This window comes from Clarias gariepinus, chromosome 4 (genome assembly GCF_024256425.1).
Source record: "Clarias gariepinus isolate MV-2021 ecotype Netherlands chromosome 4, CGAR_prim_01v2, whole genome shotgun sequence".
Classification (NCBI taxonomy): domain Eukaryota; kingdom Metazoa; phylum Chordata; class Actinopteri; order Siluriformes; family Clariidae; genus Clarias; species Clarias gariepinus.
In genome coordinates, this window is record NC_071103.1 from 14,063,862 (window position 1) to 14,085,924 (window position 22,063).

Consider the following 22,063-nt stretch of genomic DNA (forward strand, 5'->3'; position numbering starts at 1 on the left):
TCATCAGTGCACACAGAGCCACATTTAGAAAAACCAAAATATTGAGCCCCTCCATGATCACTTTTATACTGTATACCGGCCTCTGTAAAACACTACAAGCTGATCTACTAGGGTTTATGTGGAAAACTAGTTACCCATGTTGATCTGGTTCTGTGAAAACCAAATAATCATCTGTAATCTCGCCAGCAATCCTAGGGGGATTAGAAATCAGACCAACTGAAACCAAGTGGAACTCTCACATGGGTGCATGGCATGAATGAAAATCTATGTATTTGACAAACTCTAGGGAGCTTTTTAGCAATTCAATCTGGAAAACCAACTTCATTCTTCTGAACGAGAAAGTATACTGAGCAAAACACGTCATTGTAATCCAGGGGTTTACTTTTTGCGGTATTTTTCATTTTAAGGGGAAGAAAAGAAAAAGAAGCTTTTTAGGTCACAGTGGATGTAGACTGTTCTGCCACTAGCTCATCATGAGCTCTGCTGGACTATTTAGTGGTGTATGGGAGCTGCTGAGGGCCTGTCTCAGGGGGAGCACTCAGAACCCTGTTAGACGCCTGATGATGTGACTATCCATGTTTAGGATTCATCTGATTTTTTTATGGTTTTGTAAGCACTAGAATTGAAAAGGAATTTTATGACCTAAAGGTAATACAAGGCCAAATGTTTTAGCCATGCTGGTTTTGTGATTCTAAACCCTACGCCTTCCCATGGCCTGTGGCAGCAGAAGCTACAGTAACAAAGCAGATTTTACATGACTGATTTTAGTATGTCTAGGAAAAGTAAACTATTGTATATAAATCAGTTAGGTAGAAAGCCGAGGCTTGCCAGGAGTGATTTGTAGATCAGCTTCCTTTTACAGAATGAACTGCCGTGCAAATCTCACCAAATTGCAAATCTCACCAAGACCTGAGCTCAGACATTGCACATCTGGGAATAGGGCTTTATCTGGTGGGACCACCAGTGATGCAATAGTGGGGAATTAATTGTAGACATATGGCCAAAACCGATCTGCTCATGTTCAGTTATACTAGCAAAAGTGCATGTCACTGATCCATGAGCACTGGGATTAGAAACTTAAGTCTCTATTAAAGCTCTCAAACCTTTTCAGTCCTTGCACTGTGGCTAGTGATAACTGATGTGGTGTGAGAAAGTGTATTCAGTTCCTCAGATTGCATGTCACTAGACAGTCACAATCTGGACAAACTCCAGCTCCAGTATGCCAAATTTGTATTATCAGAGAACATGCAGAGTATGGCAGGGGAGACCCTCTAAACCTCCTCGTAACATATTCAGAGTGTCCATTTGGCTCGGAAGTGTGAGTGAATACTCAGAGGAGATAACACCAAGGCTCTGAATGCACTACTAAACAGTAGCTAACACACAGGCAACATCTGTGACACTAACAAGGCTAGAAATGTTAATTAGGCAAACCAAGTTGGTGCTAGGTTTTAGCAATCTCTACATAAGGAGTTAAAATGTATGAAAAAAATGTACTTACCGTGGCAGAAGAGATGGAAGAAGATGAAAGGACACCTTTTGGGAATAGGATGCCTACAGCCCTGACCGGTGTTCAACAGTTATGTAGACATCTCTATATGGATTATGTACAACGATCAGTCATAACATTAAAACCATTAACACCATAAAACCACCTAGCTTTTGGATTCCTCTTGGGCCACCAAAAAGCTAGGTGAAGCCACTGCAGTGGCTCTGTCCCCTTGCTGTGTGGCTCTGAAGGGCCTCTGGGGGTGTGATGTAGTGTCTGGCGCCAAATATTGGCAGCAAATCCTTTGGGTGCTGTGGGTTGTGGTGTGAGCCTTCCATGATTTGGACTTCTTTGTGCAGTGCATCCATGGATGCTTAATCATATTGGGATCTAGTAAGTTTGGAAGCCTTGGGCCTTGGGCTCTTTTCCTCCTAGACCCTGTCCATGGTGGACTGTAGTGCACTGGGTGTTCCGCAGCCATTCTTACGTGGTCAGTATTGATTTTTTTCCAATGATTTCTGCTCCATTGGCATTTCTACGGATCGGACTGGATGGGCTGGCCTTTGGCTCCCTGTGTGCATTAGTGAGCCTCGGGTGCCCACGATCTTCACATCAGTTCACTGGTTTCTAATTGATGATCAATATCGTTCCGTTCAGTTCATTTGTCATTGGTCATAATGTTATAGCTGATCGGTGCCTATGGTCTGATGTGTACGAGGTAAGAAGCATAAAGGAAATGGTGGTATGACAGCAGTATTTATTGCCAATGCTTTGTCATACATTACTTCAGAACTTTCTGCAGGGTGTCAGGATATATGCACATAAACATATATTTTCACTGCCTCTGTCTTACACATGAACAAAATAGCAAGTGTTTTCCACTTTTCCTGTTTTTTAAATGAATATGCAGCTTGAGGTATTTCATGTACTGAAGATGTGAAAAATACCGGGTGGTGGCAAAACAAGTCGGATCATTTTGCACCCAAAATGTGATTTACTATGCATGAAAGTCACTTTTTAGAAAAAGCAGTAAAATGCACAAATTATTATGTCCAAAGAGCACTTATTAAATTTTGCAAAATGTTTTTGTTTCAAGACAACATTATACAATTTAGCATATACCATTTAGTTTGAATGATGGGAAATTTATCTAAACTATGCCCTAGTGTCTCAAAACAATCAGAAAATTCTACAACAATCTGCTGTGATTACTATAATAAAATTGTACTGTACCTTTATTTGTGCACAATGGCCACTCTGACAGCCTTTAAAAAGGTTTTCAGTCACATACCTTTCGTCAACATAATGCACACTCTACACACTTTTATTCATTTATTCATAATGTATTTGAAACATTTTTTTTGTTTGTTTTTCCATCAGGATCATACTAAAGTTTCAAGTTTCATGTTATTCTCTGAGATCCAAACTATCCATGGCCACCAGGAATTTTCAGTGTACACAAAAGTCTAAGTTATATATTGCTTCCTAACATTACTTTGCATGTGATGTATCTCACCCAATTATGCTTTGTAAATCACCTGGTACATGCCCACTTCTGTGTGTGTGATTTAGCCCCATGCACACACAAATTAGCACTTGCACAAATCTCATAGCCATGTTGTAAATGCATCTTGTGAATTATTGGTTATTAACTGCAGTCCTAGAAACGCACTACCCTGAATGATTTTACATTTCTTTCATACCTAACAAAACCGATAAAAGAGATCAGCAGAATTCTAAACAGAAAAAAACCCTTAAAACGTGCATTTAGGTGGGTCTTCAAAAATATAACCTAAATTCTAGGGGGGACTTGAGAAGGACACTTTCCATTGTGAGCAATAAGAATAATTACTGCTTGTTAATTTTACTTTGAAACATACATTGCTAACATGCAACTGTGCAGTACAGTAACAGTACACTGAGTACAGTACAGCCCAGACTCTTCCTTTATGGTCATCACATGCACCCCTTCAATTACACTGTCCATTTATTAATGCATTACATTTTGCTTAGAATCAAATTGATCATCATCATCTTTAATAATCAGTCAACAGGAGCAAGAACACAGTAGCTACTGGTCTCTGTTTTTTGCTAAGTAAGAGAACTGACATGTATAAGCAGCATGATAACCCATGAATTGAAAAAGCGAATCAAATACATGTGAATGTAATAAAGGTATAAGAACTAAAATTAAATGTGAATTATGAGTGTAAAAATATTCCAAACATTACTTTAAAATGGGGCATTATATGAAACAGATGGAGAATTAAATAGGTTTTTAAATACCCACAGATGGATGGCTGGAATGATGGATAGATGTTTGGATGGATTGTGATAAAAGAAACTGAAAGAAAAATAACAGGAAATAGTTACTTCAGGCAGTATTACAGAAGCAGTTTAAAGCAGTATAAAATAATAAAAGAATGCTCACAAATACCAACAGAGCAGTGTACGATATGGTTGGATGAACAAATGGCTGGATGAATATATAGAAAGATAAAGATATTAGACTTTGTCCTTGTCTTTTCTTAATTCACAGGCACTAATGTTTTCACAGTCATATAGGAGGAATAAAATTCAAAAATGTTTCCAGTATCTAGATTTGCTACAAAGCTAAAACATTTAAAACTATTTCTCTAACACTTCCTCCAAGAATAACAAATATTATATATATATATATATATATATATATATATATATATATATATATGTAATCTGTATAAAAATCAGTATATGTATTTATATATATATTATTTGTACATTACTGTATATATATATATATATATATATATATATATATATATATATATATATATATATATATATATGATTTGAATGAGACCTCCAATAAGAAATGAGAAAAGTTCATTCACAGTATTACATGATACATTCTGAGGAAAAATTTAAACAAACAAATAAACAAACAAACAAAAACCAGTTTATATATATATATAGTGATATATATTTTTTTCAGCAAAATTAAGCTACATGGAAAAAAAATCTGTTCTGTACATGCAAAGAGTACTGTGTCAGTGCCTTTTAAGGATAAAGTGGACCCATTGGACCCATTCTCCTGTTCCTCAGCCTGTGTCCCACTCCCCAGTGTAGCCAAACCTTTCACTAACATGCCAGACATCCCCAAGTGCCATTAGAAACCTAACCAACTCAGTCAGGTACCAATTCAGTTACACAAATCGCACTTTATTACCTGAGCATATTCATCCCCAAATTTATGCGATTGTGTGTACCCTTTCAGAAATGGGCAATGTAATCAATAATATTGCAAATATTAGCAAATTGTGTTAAAAACAAAAAAAGTCCTCATTAAAGCAATACATTTTACAGAAAGACATCACAGACCCTATTAAAAGCGGAATCTTGAGTAAAGGGTGTTTTAATCTAGAATGTGCAAGTACTTTACATCCTGATGAGTGTGATTTTTGATGATGTCTGCATCCCAAATGCTACAAGTCTAAAGGTATATCTATATTTTGCTACATTATTTTACAGCTACATTCAAATACAACAAGGGCAAATGAGTTGTGCCTGATGTAAAATAAATTTTAGTAAGATTTTCATGATGTATGCTAACCTAGGAGACTTAAAGCCCTGATATGTGCTCAGTTTGTGTACGTTGGCACCTGTGTTCATTTTTATGAATAATGATGGTCTTATTGATTTGCCCTTGATGTTATTAAATGATGCATTTACTGGCATGAGCCAAAGCTTTTGTGCTTTCTAAAATTATTTCTCTTTTCACTGGTGATAGTATCTGCCAAATAATTATTAAAACATGGAGAAAGCCGGGAACACACTCAATACCTTATATCTGCAAAACTGGTTAACTATTGAACAAATAATGAAATTACAAATAAGTTTAAAAGACATGATTCACTAGTCAGTAATATTAACTCATTTTAATATTATGTAGCCATCTAGTGCCAATTATAGATATCGCAACCCTCATTTTGGTTAAGACAGTTATGTATTGCTTGTGTTAAATACTCTAAGCCAACAAGAGAGATCATATATTATGGGTCCATTCAAATAATCTGAATTCTCTGTGTTATTTGGCATCCAAGACTAAAGTTCTACTATTTAACTTCAGACATAGCTAGCTTACACTATTTTTACTAACACAGTGAGAGCAATAGATATAATAAAAAAGGAGTAGTGGGAATCTGGAGTAAGAAAAGAAATTCATACAGAAAAACTGCTACATGTATTCTGTTTTTGTCCTTAGTTGTTTTTTTTTTTGTTTTGTTTTTTTGTTAAAATACATAGCAGACTATAGTAACATCCCTGTTTGACACCACAGCATCAGAGTTCTGACAAGCGCCAATGAATTTCTGCTAATGAGATCTGAATAGCTGATGTTTTTGCATTAAAACAATAAAAATGCAAGTAATAGAGATACTCTTAACTAATTAGATTTAAGTTCAGACATCACTGTCCAGTGTGGCCTTGAGGGTTGGACACGAACAGAAAAAGTGTCAATGCATCATTTTGGCAAAACCCAGTGAAAAAGATTCAAGGCCATTTGTAAGCCAGTGAAGTGATTTTGGCCACAGCCGGCGTGCTGAAAAAGCAAATTAAAACTCTAAAAAGCAACTTTAAAGTCCTAATGGTTTCCATAGTCCATAGGATTTCCACTGAAGGAACATAAGTCTTCCTTGAATGACAGTGTGTGTGTAAACATGACATCATTACTCACAGATTCTGGATCCATTGTTCTCATTGGAGGACAGGACTACAGACGACATTGTAATGCTCAGTTCTGAGCAAACATGAAGCACGGCTGGGGTTTCCGTGGTTAGGGAGACAGCCTCTGCCGACTCGCCTCCTGTTGTGGTATCACCACCACTGTCCCAGCTTCTGGCACCATCCTGGCACTCGTAGTCACTGCCTTGATCCTGGTGCAGCGCGTGTATGTGTGTCACAGTCCATTTGCATCTCACCATAGAGCTCACGCACACGCGCAGCAATGAAGCCCCGTGTCATACTTCACTTTCAAGGCTGGAAAAGTGAGCAGAGCCACGTCGAGAACACAGGCTTTTTGCTTTAAGGGGTAGGTGGGGCGAGTAGAAGCGTCGTGGCTGGGGAACAGAGCGCAGTCTCTGGTACTGAAGTTTAGCACTACCACTAGCCCCTTTTGTGGTACCAGGTGATAATACTGGTGGGGGAGACATGGATGCAGAAGAAGGGGGTTGTGAGATGGGTACAGGGAGGGAAGAGGGTGCAGAGCTTGCAGGGAGCGATGGCAGTAAGGACTGGGTAGGGGAGGATGCTGGCTCCGAATGTTGGGCTTGTTGGGCGCTGAGGTTGGACTGACTGCCGGATTTGGCACCATCAGGTTTGGGAGGAAGTTTGGGTCGGGAGCCCTCATTCAGACTGTGGCAGTGGGGCAGTAACTCCTCTTGACTGTGGGAGGTGGCACTGCCTCGTTTGGACCGACAGGGCACTCTGCTGTGGCTAATCTGTGTGTATGATCCCATATCCTGGTCCCTTTCTCGAGCCCTTTTTCCTTTGCTCTTTGACCTATTGTGACCACGTTTCTCACTCTTCATGGGCAGCTTATCAACTGACCAATACCTTCGAGGGGGTGGAAGTGATGCTGGAGGAGGTGGCCATTGTAAGCCAAGACCCCCACTTCCACCACCAGAGCCCCATCCAACTCCTGAACCTGAGCCCCAAAAATCTCCACTCCACCCTTCAGTTCGACCTAGTATTGAATCATCTCTGCTGTTGATGCTTCCCCCTTTCTCTCGGGCTGGGTAGGTGCCAAAAAACCAACCCCCACCGCCAATCCCACTTGCTCCATCTGCCCCATTGCCTTCCCAGTATCTTTCAAATTGGCCAAACTCCCCTGAGGAGCCATCATCAGAATAACTCTCATCAGCTCTAATTCGATCCCTTTCAGACTCAGACACAGCCCCTCTGCCCCCTGCCCTTCTCACTCTTACCCTTCCTTGCTCCCTGTCCTGTTCATCCTCTACTTCATCATTTTCCTCTTCATCCTCAGAGTCCCACTCATGGAAGGACAAGCCCTCACGGGTATGCGCCCGGCCTCTATCATAGTGCAGAAGTAATGGCCGCCGCTCACCCCCCCTCCCTGCCACATCTCGCTCTGCTCCACTGCTTCTCCTTCGCTTAGTTGATGGAAGAAGTGTATGTATTGAGGATTGAGGTGAGCCTCCAGAGGGTTCTGTAGCCCCTCCACTGACCCAAAATTTGACGGAAGAAGGAAGTTTGTGGAGATTTGGGTATTTCTTGCTGGATGGTCTGTGACGTGCATGGCTACTCTTTGGCCGTCTTTCTCTACTCCGACCTCCTCCACTCTCTTCATCTTGTTCATCTCCCACATCCTCTCCTCCATCTCTCCTTTCTCGCTCTCTCTCTCCTTCCCAACCTAAAAGACTTCCCTTTTCTCCAAATGTGCTCCGGTATTGGTTCGAGAAAGAGGCATACTCACCCTCTCTCTCTCCATCAGCTTCTCCTTCTCTCTCTACCTCTACATCCCCTTCATCTGGCTCTGAATGCTTGCTGGTGGATACCTTCTTCTTCTTCTTTGACTTCATCACCTTTTTCTTTTTCTTCTTCACCTTCCGCCGCTTACGCTCCCTTTCCCTTTCACGTTCCTCTCTCTTTTTCCTCTTTTTCGTTTTTTTCTTTTTCTTTTTCTCTTTCTCTCTCTCTTTCCTGTGCCTTTTCTCCCTTTTCCGTTCAGTGTCACCAGAACCTCCACCGTTCCGGTCTCTCTCTCTCTCCCCCCATCCTGCCCACCACTCCTGGAGCTGAGCAAGCTGGCTGCCACCTCTTTCTCTTAATCTACTGCCCTGCCTCTCTCGTTCACGCTCTGCAAATGGACCACGGGGTTTGCGTGGGGGAATAGGGGGTGGTGGTGGACCATGTGTAAGAGATCTCGGGGACAGAATGGAGCGCTCCCTGTTGTTGTGCCGGTTGTGTCCCTGAAGAAGACTGGACTCCTCTGTCAGCTCATCCAAGTCTTCCTCTTCCTCCCTATCCCTGGTACTGCATGAGGTAGTGCTAGAGGTGGTTGAAGGAGAGGTCGATCGAGAAGAAGAGGCAGAGGATGTGGTAGAGGAACTAGTGCTAGAGGTGGAGGATGAGGTGGAGGTGTACGGAAGAGAGAGGGAGGGTGATGGTGGTGTGTATGTTGGGGAAACTGGTACAGGTACTGGAATAGGAAGAGGGGGAGATGGTCTGGGTCTACGACCTATATCTCTTCCACCTCCTCTCCGGCCTAGGGGCAGAATGTTCTCATACAGTGGGCCACCAGGCTCTTTTGTTTTTTTGGGCCTCCGCTTCCTCCAAAGGGATGAGGGAAGAGGAGGAGAGGGGTGCTGCAGTGGGGGGTTAGGTGGCAATGGGGCTGGAGTCTGACTTTTTGGTGGCAGCCTTGGAGTGCCCAAAGACTTCACCCCCTTCCCCTGACCCCCTCCACCAGTACACACTCCCACCTTCTTCCCCACCCCATGATCTATGCCCTTTTCCTGATAAAAAGCCAAACCAGCTGGTGGGGGTTGCTGATGGTTCCTGGGAGCTGATTTTGGAGTCTGAGTGCCTGCTTGTTGATCCATACATGGTCCCAAGCCTTCAGGGTCAATAGGGCCATAGTAGCGCTTATATCCATCCAAAGTGCTTCCAGCAGGTCCACTACCTGCCCATGTAGGAACTATTTTTTGGGGGAAGGTCCCCATGTCAGACAAACCACCTCTAAGATTCATTGGTGTGGTGGCACTGGCAGATTTTGGCAGCCTCCAGCGGTCTACTACAGCTAGTCTGCGGTCTGGTCGGGGCAAAAATGTGGAGCATGGAAGAGGAGCACCCAGAAGTGGTGTAGCAGAGGGCCCCAAAGATCCCCCAGAATGTAGCACAGCAGGAGGGGACCCAGGAAGTGGGGATTTGTAGGACTGCGGAGGCTGGGGTAGGTGCTGTTGTTGCTGCTGCTGTTGCTGTGGCACCATGGCAATGGCTTGGTTGGTGACACCTGCAGTGACCACATGGGAGGAGGGAGGGGCTGACACCACAGAGGGATGATGGTGGGTAGGAATGATGACTTTGGGTCCACCTTGGGCAGTTTCATCCTCAAAACTGCAACAGCTATACATTCCCTGAGAAAAAAATGTAGAGCAAATTAAAAAGGATTTTGGTAAGGTGTTATTCTGTTAAATGTCCCAGATTGTTAGGTTCCAAACCAATTTTCAATCACTCCCGATCTACCAAGCAATATTTCATAAACAACAAGAACACTATATGTGCCATAGTGTCCACTCACTACCTCTAATTTTTGTCTCCTATAATCTCGCCATTTTGTTTTATCTGTTTATCAGGCATGCATTTTTCTGCACCTCTTACCCTGCTGAAAGCAAGTAGAAAGTCCAGTTTGCCAGCTTGGCCCATTCCACTCATACAATGGCGGAGCCTCCAATAGACAAGGTGCTCCCAGGCAAACACTAGTAGACTCAGGCCCATGGCCACCAACAACATGTAAAAGACTCCAGCCATATTGTCAATGTCCAGCTTGGAGCTCATCACTTCAATCTTATCATTGTGGCATATCCCTGAAAGCCAGAGACGCTCCAGCATCTCAATTTCATCTGAGAAGAGAAGAGAAGAATAGAGAAGAGAAGAGAAGGACACAAGGTCAAGAACTACACCATGATCCCTTATATGCTTTTCTCCATTGCAAAGTAAATGGAGGTGGAGAGAAAAAGCAAAAAGCAAGGGAAATTTGGTTATCCTTGTTTGAATACTCCATTGTGTTAGGGGAAATTGGCAGAAAAAATGGATAAAATGTAAAAGGAGAGAAAGAAACATACATAAATTGTACGTAATGACTAACAGCAGAAGAATATTTTTAGTTTAAAGAGAAGTACATAAAAGAGAATGATGAGGATAAATAAAGCGAGTGAGACTGTAAAAACAACTGAAAAAATTATACAAGTATATTGTGTTTGACAGTGTGAAGGAGTAAAAACTTACTCAATGAAATGAGTTAGAAATCAAAGACAAGGTTAAAACAGATAGAGAAGTGGGTCTGAAGGGTGAGATCATAATCATTTAATTGTAGTAGATGTTGGTCAGTCTGACTGTAGGAGAGGACTAGAAACACCTGAGAATTCCAGGACTTAGCTTCTATATATAGAAAGAAAATCATGGGAACAATTTAAAGCTACTTAAAGAAAAACATTGGCACATTTACTGGTATGCTTAGAGATCAGTAAATGTACAGTACTTTTACTGTACTATTACAGTAGGCCTAAGAATAAGAGCCATACATTTTTATTTACCTTAAATGTAAGATGTTACATTTTTTAGGGGCATCTCAAACTTTTAAGTGAAGCAAATGATGGCAGCACTCAGACATGTGCACTCAGCTTTATTACTGGAAAGATGTGGGGCTATTGTAAGTGATTGATAATGCAGAGCTTATAAAGATCATAAAGTTCATTTAATCACAGATTTTAATATATAGTTATTTATTCAGGAGAAAGATTGTTGAACTGCATTTTTTTTTTCAAATTCAGTGAATTTCACCTCATGTTCTGCTACAATTGTACACTACATTTCAGACAATTGTACATTGAAACTACAACAATGTGATGGCTTTATTTACTACTCAATCATGCATTAAATGGCAGTCACATGATGTTGACAGGAAGTAAAGAGAAGACTAAAAAGAGCCAACTACTGTAGGTAGTAGTGTCCAGTTAGGGACCGTGGAAGTTTGAGGGGGAGTCAAGTTTATTGAGAACTACTGTTGTATAAAGAGTTATGGATGGGGCTAAGCTTTTCCTGGGGAGAGGGGGGCAGCATGTCCCAACCGGTCCCAACATGTCTGTCTTCAATATTCAGTAGCAGATCTATTAAAAGGCTAGATTGATTAAAGGTTTTTAGATAAATGTAACATTACTTAAATCTTGGTGTTAGTAACCATGGCTAGTGAAGAAATCACAAATTCAAATACCAATGGCACCACAACTATCTGTGGGTGGAAGCCCAAAAGAGCAAAATAAAGAGTGTTTTTACTTACAGATAAGTTATACAATTTAGGACATCACACCTTTGGTGCTAGGCCATCCAATTTTCATGTGATAAAGACATGTGGCAGAGATAGTTTTAATGTAATGTAGTTTTTAATATGAAGACCAGAGAACTGTCTATGGGAGAATACCAAGCCATTTTGAAGCTAAGAAAAAAGGGACAATCTAGAACACTGGACATAGGAAAAAATAAAAAGGAAAGAAACCATGGTGTACTAACAACCAGACATGAAACACATCAGCCAAGAAAACAACAGCAGCTGATGCCAGAAACATTTTGACAATCGTCAAAAAAAAAACAGAAAACATAGCTGCTTTGCCTATCTGCTACTGGAGCAAGCAAAATTGATGATGTAACACTATTATATACACTATTATATAAACTATGTACACTGATCAGCCATAATGATAAAATCAACCGCCTAATATCATGTCACTAGGGGCACTTTCACGCTAGGCACGATTGATCGTACCATGGAACAAGTACACCCCTTCCTCACTCCTCCACTGGCCAACATTCACATTATTATTTATCTCCATACTCAGGTACACTTGTTTTTTTTTCACCATCCGATACTCTAGCTGGCATTATGCACCTACAGTAGTTGATTTGTGAGCCACCATTAAACACAAAAAGAAGAAAATAAGGAAGCCAATCTTCACAATATGCCAAACATTATTGATATCCCGAAAAAAAATGTCATGAGGAACGCTCTCGTGTGCCTTTCCACTTTATCAGCTATGGCTCTGTACAATAGGTCAGAGGATAAGACTGGCACGTGCTACACGCACACTGAGGCACAGTGCCTGACCCTAGAATGCTTGAGTTGTCATTGATCAACATTACTCAGACTTTTGTGTCAAATGCCGTCATAATTCCATCTTAGGGCCCTAATGTGAATACGCCCCCTAAAAGACCTCTGAAACACATAGGCATGGACTCCAAACCTCTGAAGATGATGTGGTATTTGGTGTTAGAAAGAAGCCATTGCCATCAGGAAATTTAGTGGAACCTCGGTTCACAAACTTAACTGCTAAGTTCCTAAGTACAGTTGACCAATTCATTTTTTCCTATAGAAGTACATGTACAGTAAATAGAATTAATCCCCTCTCTGTCACTATGACCTATATTTAACTTTAGATGTATTTGTTTATATCACAACATATAAATAAAAGTATAAAAAAACTGTATTATTATACATATTATACAAAAATAATACAGCACTAAATATAAACTGTACAAGGGAAAAGCAAACACTTAATTTTCACATGTATTGTTCGTGCACCTTTCTTAGAAAGACTCCATGATGAAGTAATGGAGGAGAGGAATATGGAAAAGATTAGTGTTTGGAAGTATAGGAGTCCCCTTCCATAATAACACTAGGTAATTCTCTTTCAGGGGTTTTCTCTCTTTTTTGTTGTTTCTTTCACAAAAAAATCCTTTCAAACACAACAATTTAAATCCTTCTTTCGCGCTGCACAAAAAGGACACTTTTTTGTTGTTGTTATCATTCACAAGGCGTAGTACTCTACAGATTTTTTTCAGATAATAATTCCCGGCAAAGGCTTGGGTCATCACTCCACTTTGCGCATAAAATTATTTTATCATGTGCATAATCTGTGACTGTGGACCGGGAAAAACTGATGCTGCGCGACACACTCATGCCTTGGTTCAGCTGATAGCAGCAGCTTGGGATGGCGGTTTCTGGGTCGTATTCCAAGGAGGTATAAAAAAGTATCAGACTGTCTTCACTGGCATATATTTGTCCCATTGGACATCCAGAAGTCATCTATTGCCCATTGCCTGGGTACTAACTAACCATTGCATACCAGGAACACCCCAAAAAAGCTGCCATTTTGAAGATGCTCTAATTAAGCTTTTTAGTCATCTCAATTTGGCCCTTATTAAATGGTCTCAGATGCATTTGCTTGCCCATTTTACCTGATGCTAGAAAAAAATTACTGTTTCTCTTGCTGCCTAACATATTTCACCCCTTGACAGGTGTCAATTTAAGAAGATAATCAATGTTATTAACTTTACCTTTCAGTGTTTTCAATTTTATGGATGATCAGCGTACAGTATATTATATTAATGTGCACATTTTAATGTGGTTCAAAATAAGTGGTTGGTAAGTGTATATTACATAATTAATATACCTTAACCATTATTCTGATTAATATTGTTGTTGCTGATGATGTTGTTGTTCACACATAATTCATGTCATACATAATTAATTTTTCTACCTACAGTAACACTGTTTAGTTTGTTGTGGGAACACACAACCGCATAGTCAACATAAAAAACAGAGTGCTGTCTATGGGGAAAAGCAAGCCATTTTGAAGCTGAGAACAGAAGGAAAATCAATCAGAGCCATTGCACAAGCACTGGGCATAGCCAATACAACAATTTGGAATGTCCTGAAAAAGAAAGAAACTACTGGTCTACTAACAACCAGACATCAAACATGCCAGCCAAAGAAAATAACAGCAGCTGATGAGAGAAACATTGTGGGAGCTGTGAAAAACAAAACAAAACCTCCTCCATAGGGCATGGGTGAAGGTATCTCAATCCACCATTCAAAACTTCAAGAGCAGTACAGAGAAATACAGAGGCTGTACCAACTCAAAATGCAAACCACTCACCAGCAGTAAGAATTAGCAGAATTAGCAGGCCAGATTAGAATTTGGGACGTAGCGAAGAGATCAGCCACAAAAGTCCTGAACCGAGATAAGCCTCTACCGAAATGGTGAGAAACAAAGTTTATATACAAATTCAAAATTCTACATGAACATTCCGTCTGCCAATTTCGAGATAAATGCATCCAAGTGAATTCTGAGGAACACAACAAAACAAAAAACGTTGAAGGCTTTAAGATGACCATGTCAAATGATCCATGTTTAACCCAGTTTAATTTAATCTCCTAAAGAAAATCTGCAGCGCAAACCTGGACAAGAATCACAAAAGAAGAATGCGACAGTTTGTTAATGTCAGGGGGTCGCTGACTTGATGCAGTTATTACAAGCAACAGATGTGCAACCCAATAAATATTCACTGATTAAATTACTTCTAGGCTATCTGTTCAAATATGTCACTTAAAAATTGGGTGATCTGCCACCACTGGTGCCACGGTCAGCTCAGTGGTTAAGACATTGGACTATGGTTCAGAAGGTCTCAGGTTCAACCCCCATGTTCACCCTCTAGGCCCTTGAGCAAGGCCTTTAAACCACAACTACTGAGATGTATAATGAGATAAAAATGTAAGTCGCTCTGGATAAGGGCGTCTGCCTAAATGTAAATGCCACGTTCCAAGTTGGCAAACTCAGGAAATGAAAGTTAAAGCTGTTATTTTCATTTTATTATCTTAATGCTATCAATTTTCAGTATATAGCACAAATAAAAGAATTAGCCTTGCCTTTGCCATACTTTCAGTGGAACTACACTCACCTAAAGGATTATTAGGTTATCAGGTATCTCATTAATGCTAGGTTATCTCATTAATCTAATTAACCAATCACATGGCAGTTGCTTAAATGCATTAAGGGGTGTGGTCCTGGTCAAGACAATCTCCTGAACTCCAAACTGAATGTCAGAATGGGAATGAAAGGTGATTTAAGCAATTTTGAGCGTGGCATGGTTGTTGGTGCCAGACGGGCCGGTCTGAGTATTTTACAATCTGCTCAGTTACTGGGATTTTCATGCACAACCATTTCTAGGGTTTACAAAGAATGGTGTGAAAAGGGAAAAACATCCAGTATGCGGCAGTCCTGTGGGCAAAAATGCCTTGTTGGTGCTAGAGGTCAGAGGAGAATGGGCCGACTGCGTCAAGCTGATAGAAGAGCAACTTTGACTGAAATAACCACTCGTTACAACCGAGGTATGCAGCAAAGCATTTGTGAAGCCACAACACGCACAACCTTGAGGCGGATGGGCTACAACAGCAGAAGACCCCACCAAGTACCACTCATCTCCACTACAAATAAGAAAAAGAGGCTACAATTTGCACGAGCTCACCACAATTGGACAGTTAAAGACTGGAAAAATGTTGCCTGGTCTGATGAGTCTCGATTTTTGTTGAGACATTCAAATGGTAGAGTCAGAATTTGGCATAAACAGAAAGAGAACATGGATCCTTCATGCCTTGTTACCACTGTGCAGGCTGGTGGTGGTGGTGGTGTAATGGTGTGGGGGATGTTTTTTTAGCACACTTTAGGCCCCTTAGTGCCAATTGGGCATCGTTTAAATCCCACAGGCTACCTGAGCATTGTTTCTGACCATGTCTGACCACAATTTGTTTTCAAAATATACATATCAAATGCACAGCAAAATTACTATTACTACTACTACTACCAATGATACTAATAATCTCAAACCCCTAGATCTCTAGCAGTAATCTGCTGGTCACATTAGTGTGCCCTGGGTTGATAGCATTAGTTTAGTGGATTGGGGAATGGCTGGCAAGAGACAAGAATGGTTAAGTGAGCATATTTTATAAAGACTTTTTACCACCCTTAAACTCAGTGCAGTGGCAAAACATGACACCATCTCTGTGACCTTAGGCCCAATCCCACTCAGACCAGGTTGACCCAAAAGAGAATTTAATCAAAAATATCCACCAGCTTATTACTATAATAAAAACAAGGAATTTTCTTCATATTAACAATAGGACTAAGGCATATTAGAACATATATAAAAACATCAAACCTTTTTTTTATATAATATAGTATATAATACTGGCAATATTTAATCCAGTGCCATTTGATGAAATGTACTGTACTTCAAACGTATAATGATTATTTTATGAGGTTGTGGGTAAACTAGAACTATTATAGTGCAAAAAAAAAAATTATCAAATTTATCAAATATCCCAGTAAACAGTATTCTTGTTATATAGCCACTTCATACAATGACTAGCATGATTTTTTTGTGTTTCAGGAAAGGTTAAAAATTGTAACAACTATTATAAATATTGAATGAATGCTTTTGCTATTAAAGAAAACAACAAGCCACTTTAAATCTGCACATGAAGTATTGTACTGATAGTTACAGTAACTACAGTAACAGGCCTTTAAAAGTAAGCAGGGAGCGTTGGGAGGGGAAGGGTGCATAAATGATTAGTAAAATTAAATTAAATTAAATTAAATTAAATTATGTAGGATAAATTTAAGAAATCAAATTAAATGTTTAACTGTGTCAGGCTGCAAAGTGCCTAAAGGTTTAAAAATTGCTCGCTTACATAACAAATAACAGCAGCAACCTCATTTCCCCTCTCGTCTGTTCCAACCACTTAGCATTCAACATCATCAGTATCCTAATCACCAGCCTGATCATCTGTCAGCATCAGCACCTTTTTCCCACTGGTTTATGCCCAAGGTTAGATTTTTTTTCTGCTTAAATGATTTATAGGTCACTGAGCGGCTAAACAAACAAAAAGAATTAATCTGGAACTGGGTCAGGGACTGGATTAAAAATTAAAGCCAAAAACTTGCCAAAGTGAGAGCTTTGCAAAGTTCTTTACAGGAAGCCTCGAGAACTATTCCTCAGGAGTACATTTAAAAAAATATCCAAGAATGTCCACTTTGGAAGCAAAGTATGTGGAAATGAGGGGTGGCTCAAGACGTTTGAACAGGACTGTGTGTACAGATGAGACACCTTGCTCAATGCTAAAAAAATACAGTTGGTAAAAAAAAACCTAATTATCCATTAATGATAATGACCGCTACACGCATTGTGCTTGTTAATGTTTCCAAAATGTAGTTGGTGCAAATTTTACAAAAAATAAAACCACCGAAAACACACATACTCATAGAGTATGGCAATAAAAATACAAACGGCACAATTAATTATGCATATAGACCTGTCATGTCAGGGTTAGATGTTTAATTGTAGCATTGGAAACTGGCATCAGTGAAATGTTCTCATAGCAGGGTATTGGCACACGCACACACACACAAATATATAAGTCTATATATGAATCCCATTGAGGATTAAAACCATAAAGCAAATAAACTATCAGTATATGAGTAGTTTATGGATTGATGCACTGAAATAATCCTTAAGCATTCAGATTAGTAGACGATGAGTATCATGCCAACAAAATGAAGTCCAAGAAAGAAATACCTCAATTAAAATGAATGAATTAATTAGTTTAAAAAATTCAAGGCTCTACTGGACAATGTTCATGAATGCTTTCGTTTTATTTTTGTATTGAGTTTCTGTTTATAACCTGATTGGTATAACTTTTCTGAGGGTCTCTTCATCTAAAACATTTATGCCAATTCATCAATTTTAAATCCTTCATTTACATGCATACAAATCCAACACGGGTAATCCTTTATTACAGTAATGCTTAATTCCCTTCCTACGTACAAAACAAACCAGTACCTTCATCCAAACCAACATGCATGCAGTACATTAACCCTTTCACCCCATTTAGGCTGGGTGCAACCACAAGTTCGGGCTCTTACCATCGCCAACCAGCTGTAGCAGTGCCAGGTCCAGCGGTCGCTTCCAGCGGGAGTTCTTAATGAGGGCAATGCCGTAGCCCGTGGTGGCAAAGACTTTACCAGAGCCGATAGTCATCACTTTACAGCCCTCGTCCTTACGAGCCATGTAGTTCAGCACTGCGGCATCATAGATAAATGCATCCAGCTTACTGTAGGGGGAAGACGAGGAAGAGAGATAAAAAGATGGAGAGAAAGAGATAGAAAGAGAAAGGGAAATGCTGAGAAGACAGGTTGAGAATCTCAGATCTATTAACAAATACAAAACTGTGTAAGGAAATGACTGATATTGGAAAACCACACTGTATGATTAACAATTTATACTACTTAAAATATTCATATGAAGCTATGACAAAACCCCACAGTTTCTGAAATAGAAAATTTAAACACTTAAAACCATTGTGACATGGTCGAAAAAGTAAACTGCAATTTGAATACACTTTTGTAAATAAACATTTTATTTTATTTTTTTTAAGGAGTCTACCATGTTACACTCCAACACACAGTATTTGGCTATTGCACTATTTTCCGTAGCCCTTTTATTATTCACCATATTCACTTGTCAGTCATATTATTCCTGAAATTGCTCTCAGGCTTCTTTTAGCCTAATTCTTAGTGACTGAATTATACAAAGACATTGACTTCATGTGCCTAAGTGGTTTCGAAGATTTCTTCATTATTTAGCACTGGTCACCTTCTGAAACCTTCAGCGTGATTAATAGACCATAATTCATAAAGTGGTTGGTATGCCCTATGTGTAAAAACTCATGCAACAGGTAATGCACTGCTGTCTCACACATCCAAGAAACGTGCTTCTGTCCTGAGTCCAGATTACTGTCTGTGTAGAGTTACACATGTTCTTCTTGTGTCCCTGTAGGTTTTCTCCAAATGCTCTGCTTGCTTAAGCCGGTGAACAGACTGGCCACACTTAACTGCTTTAGATATTAATGAATGTGTGTGGAATGCATGGCACACTGCCATGGACTGGCATCTCATTGAGCATTTTTCTCTGCCTCACACCCAATCGATCCTCCACAGCCTTTATTAGGATAGTGCGGTTAAACATAAATTATAAATGTAAAAAGAAAAAGAGTCATTTATTACCATATGATTATTGGTTAGATTGATGATGTTTTAATCGTGAATCTTGTACAATGACGTGGCAAGTCACCCAGGACCTACTTGCTAAGCTTTTTCCCCAATACACAAGTGGACAATGAGCCAGATTTGATGTCATGCGAAAACCTCGTTCAATCAAAATCACAATTTAACATTAGAAAACAGTATTAGTAACGGTTTAAGTTTCAACAATTAGACCTGCTTAGAAGACACACACAAACTGTGTGCGCACCTTCGATAGCAGCTGAACTAAATTATGGGTTGTAGTTAGAGAAGACTGACAGGGTTGTTTGTAATTCATTCCAACAGGTATCAGGTACAAGGAATCATAGTCTGAACTCAATGAAAGGAACAACTCTACTGACACAGTAATACCAGCAATCAAGAGGGCAGCTGATTAATAACTGGCATGGCAAGCATATAGTTTAACTTAAGCACAAAAATCATAGAGGACTTAAGCCACCCTTCATTTCTTCACATTAAATGTATTTAAAATATGTAGAATAAATGAAAGAAATAGGAATGAATGATGAACTGCAACCCTAACATGAAATATAAAAATCGGTTGTTTATATAACAACCTCAGCAGCAACCTCATTGCCTCTCTCGTCTGTTCCAATCACTCAACATCACCAGTATACTAATCACCAGTATAATAATCGGTCATTATCTGCACCTGTTTCTTAGTGGTTCATTGTTACAGTAGATGCTGTGTGGCTTAACAAACAAAAAACATTCATCTGAAACTGGCCTAGTACATTGAATAGACTGCAAATGAGAGCCAAATACTAGCTAAAAAACAAAAATGAAGAGGCAAAAAGTTGTTGAGGAAGCCTGGAGAACAAAAAGGTTTGGCTCTTTGGATGCTAAATGTAAATAAATGAGGGGTGGCGCAATACATTTGCATACTGTAGGAATTTTCCTTCATAACAAAAATTTTGCAAGAAATTTGCCTTAAAATGTAAAGCATTTTTGCCATATAAGCGTCCAAGCCAAATTTTCGTACTTTTTTGGTTGGTAAAACGCCAAGTGCGTTTTAGTGAAGACATAGCACCATTGGTCTCAAGAATTTTAGCAATGCTTATAGCAAGAAGAAAAGAGAGCCACGTTTATTTTCGTTTTTAAAGCAGTCATAGCCAAAAGAAATCATGAATTAAGGTTAAGTGCGGTTTATTGTCTTAGTATTTTAGATTTAGTTTAATTTACATGTCATGTTTTAATTGTTCTTAAATGCATAAATACAGTATGATAATAGTGTGGAAAATTGGTAATATTGGTAATATTAATGGTAGGCCGGAACAGATTATCTGCATTTACATTACTTTCTATGGGAAAATGTGTTTTACAATATTTGATTTTACCTTAAGAACTCACCTCTGGAACGGATTGAATTTGTACCACTGTGTGTAATGATTGCATTTGGTTATTACATATTACTTAAATGAAACGACGTCACGCTTAGATGTTATAAGTTACAGCCTTATGATGAAACTAACGACTTAACAAGAATACTTGATAATATTACCAATCACGCTATTTAAATTTAAACAAGTCCCTCTTAGTTCTATTTATTTTAATGCCAATACCATCCTATACACTGCTGAAGTTATTCATATAGCAGCAATAATATCCAAATTAAATTACACCAAGAGAAGCTGGCAATGTACTGTACTGCATATTTACAGGAAAGGCACATTTAGGAGCAAATGATCTTTGTACTGTAAGTGTTTTTGCTTTGTTTTTAAGGGAAGCAAAGACTTACTTCAAACTATGCTCCTGTATGACAAGAACTTCAAATGTAATGAATAATGACTTCAAAGTTAACCGTTTTTAATTAGTTTTAAATATGTGGATGTAACATTGTTATTATTTTATTCTAATTGTTTGCTTCAAATATAAATTACAAAAGAAAGTCTCCATTAATCATTCCAGAGTTTGAACGATGAGTACTTGTGAAGATGTTACTCTTCTTCTAGTGTGCTGGAGTGTATCAAAGCAGCCTCACTTGCAATAGCACTATTAGCTTCCCCCTCGTTTTAACAGTGATTTTAAATGACAATTCTTTTTCTTGCGAACCAGAGACTTAAAAAGCAAAAAGTCAAGATAGGAGACTGTGTGTCTGTGTGAGCGAGAGAGAGATAGAGAGAGAGAGAGAGAAAGAGAGAGAGAGGAATATACTGTAGAAAAGAGAGAAATTATACATTGTATATATCAACAAAGTGATAATGAGAAAGAGTCAGCAAGTAAAAAAAAGTGCAACTATATATAAAAAAAAGGATATCCTTAAACTACAGAGAACTCAGGGTCGAAAGGTGAAATGGACTCAAATGGCTGGATGAAGCATAGAGAAAAAAGAGATAAAATAGAAAAAAGAAATATGACGAGAATCAGCAAGACAGAGGCAGCACAAACCCTGTCTTCAAGTTAGTGATGGCTTCTTCCACTCCTTTCTGGTTGTATTTGATCATGTAGTGGTGCATGTCTGGGTAATTACTGCGAATGTTCTTCTCTGTGCTGCCATTTGGGACCGTTCCAAACTTCAGGGGTGGGTATTGTTCAGTGGGGTGCTGAAACTGAAGAGGACCAGAGGAAAAAAAAACAGAGCATGAGGGAATACAGCAGTGATTAAGGCGAGTATTAAATCAAATGTGATTACTGGGCAGAAGTATTAGCAAAATTTATGAGTCTTCCAAGGAAGACATATGTCACCTCCCCACTGAACATCCTACTTCTTAAAATGAAATAGCTATCGCACATCTATGCTTCCTAATAAAGGTTCTGTCAAGTTTTGGTCAAGTTCCCATTAGTGGTTTAGGGGGAGTTGCAGATAGAGGAAAAGTGTGACGGTGTATGATGGATGACGACCACACACATGACGGATAGCGAT

The 22,063-nt window shown here is 39.3% G+C and overlaps 1 protein-coding gene across 1 annotated transcript in view; it reads right to left on the reverse strand.

The window, feature by feature from the left end:
* Window positions 1-4,458: 4,458 nt before the first annotated feature.
* LOC128520910 (glutamate receptor ionotropic, NMDA 2D) overlaps window positions 4,459-22,063 on the reverse strand; it is an 88,519-nt gene continuing 70,914 nt past the window's right edge. Inside the window, exons 12-15 of the mRNA XM_053495356.1 lie at window positions 21,589-21,749; window positions 18,022-18,209; window positions 9,869-10,110; window positions 4,459-9,624 (exon numbers count right to left, since the gene is read on the reverse strand). Coding sequence (XP_053351331.1) covers window positions 6,487-9,624; window positions 9,869-10,110; window positions 18,022-18,209; window positions 21,589-21,749 — 3,729 coding nt within the window. The 3' untranslated portion in view covers window positions 4,459-6,486. The remainder of the gene's footprint in view (window positions 9,625-9,868; window positions 10,111-18,021; window positions 18,210-21,588; window positions 21,750-22,063) is intronic.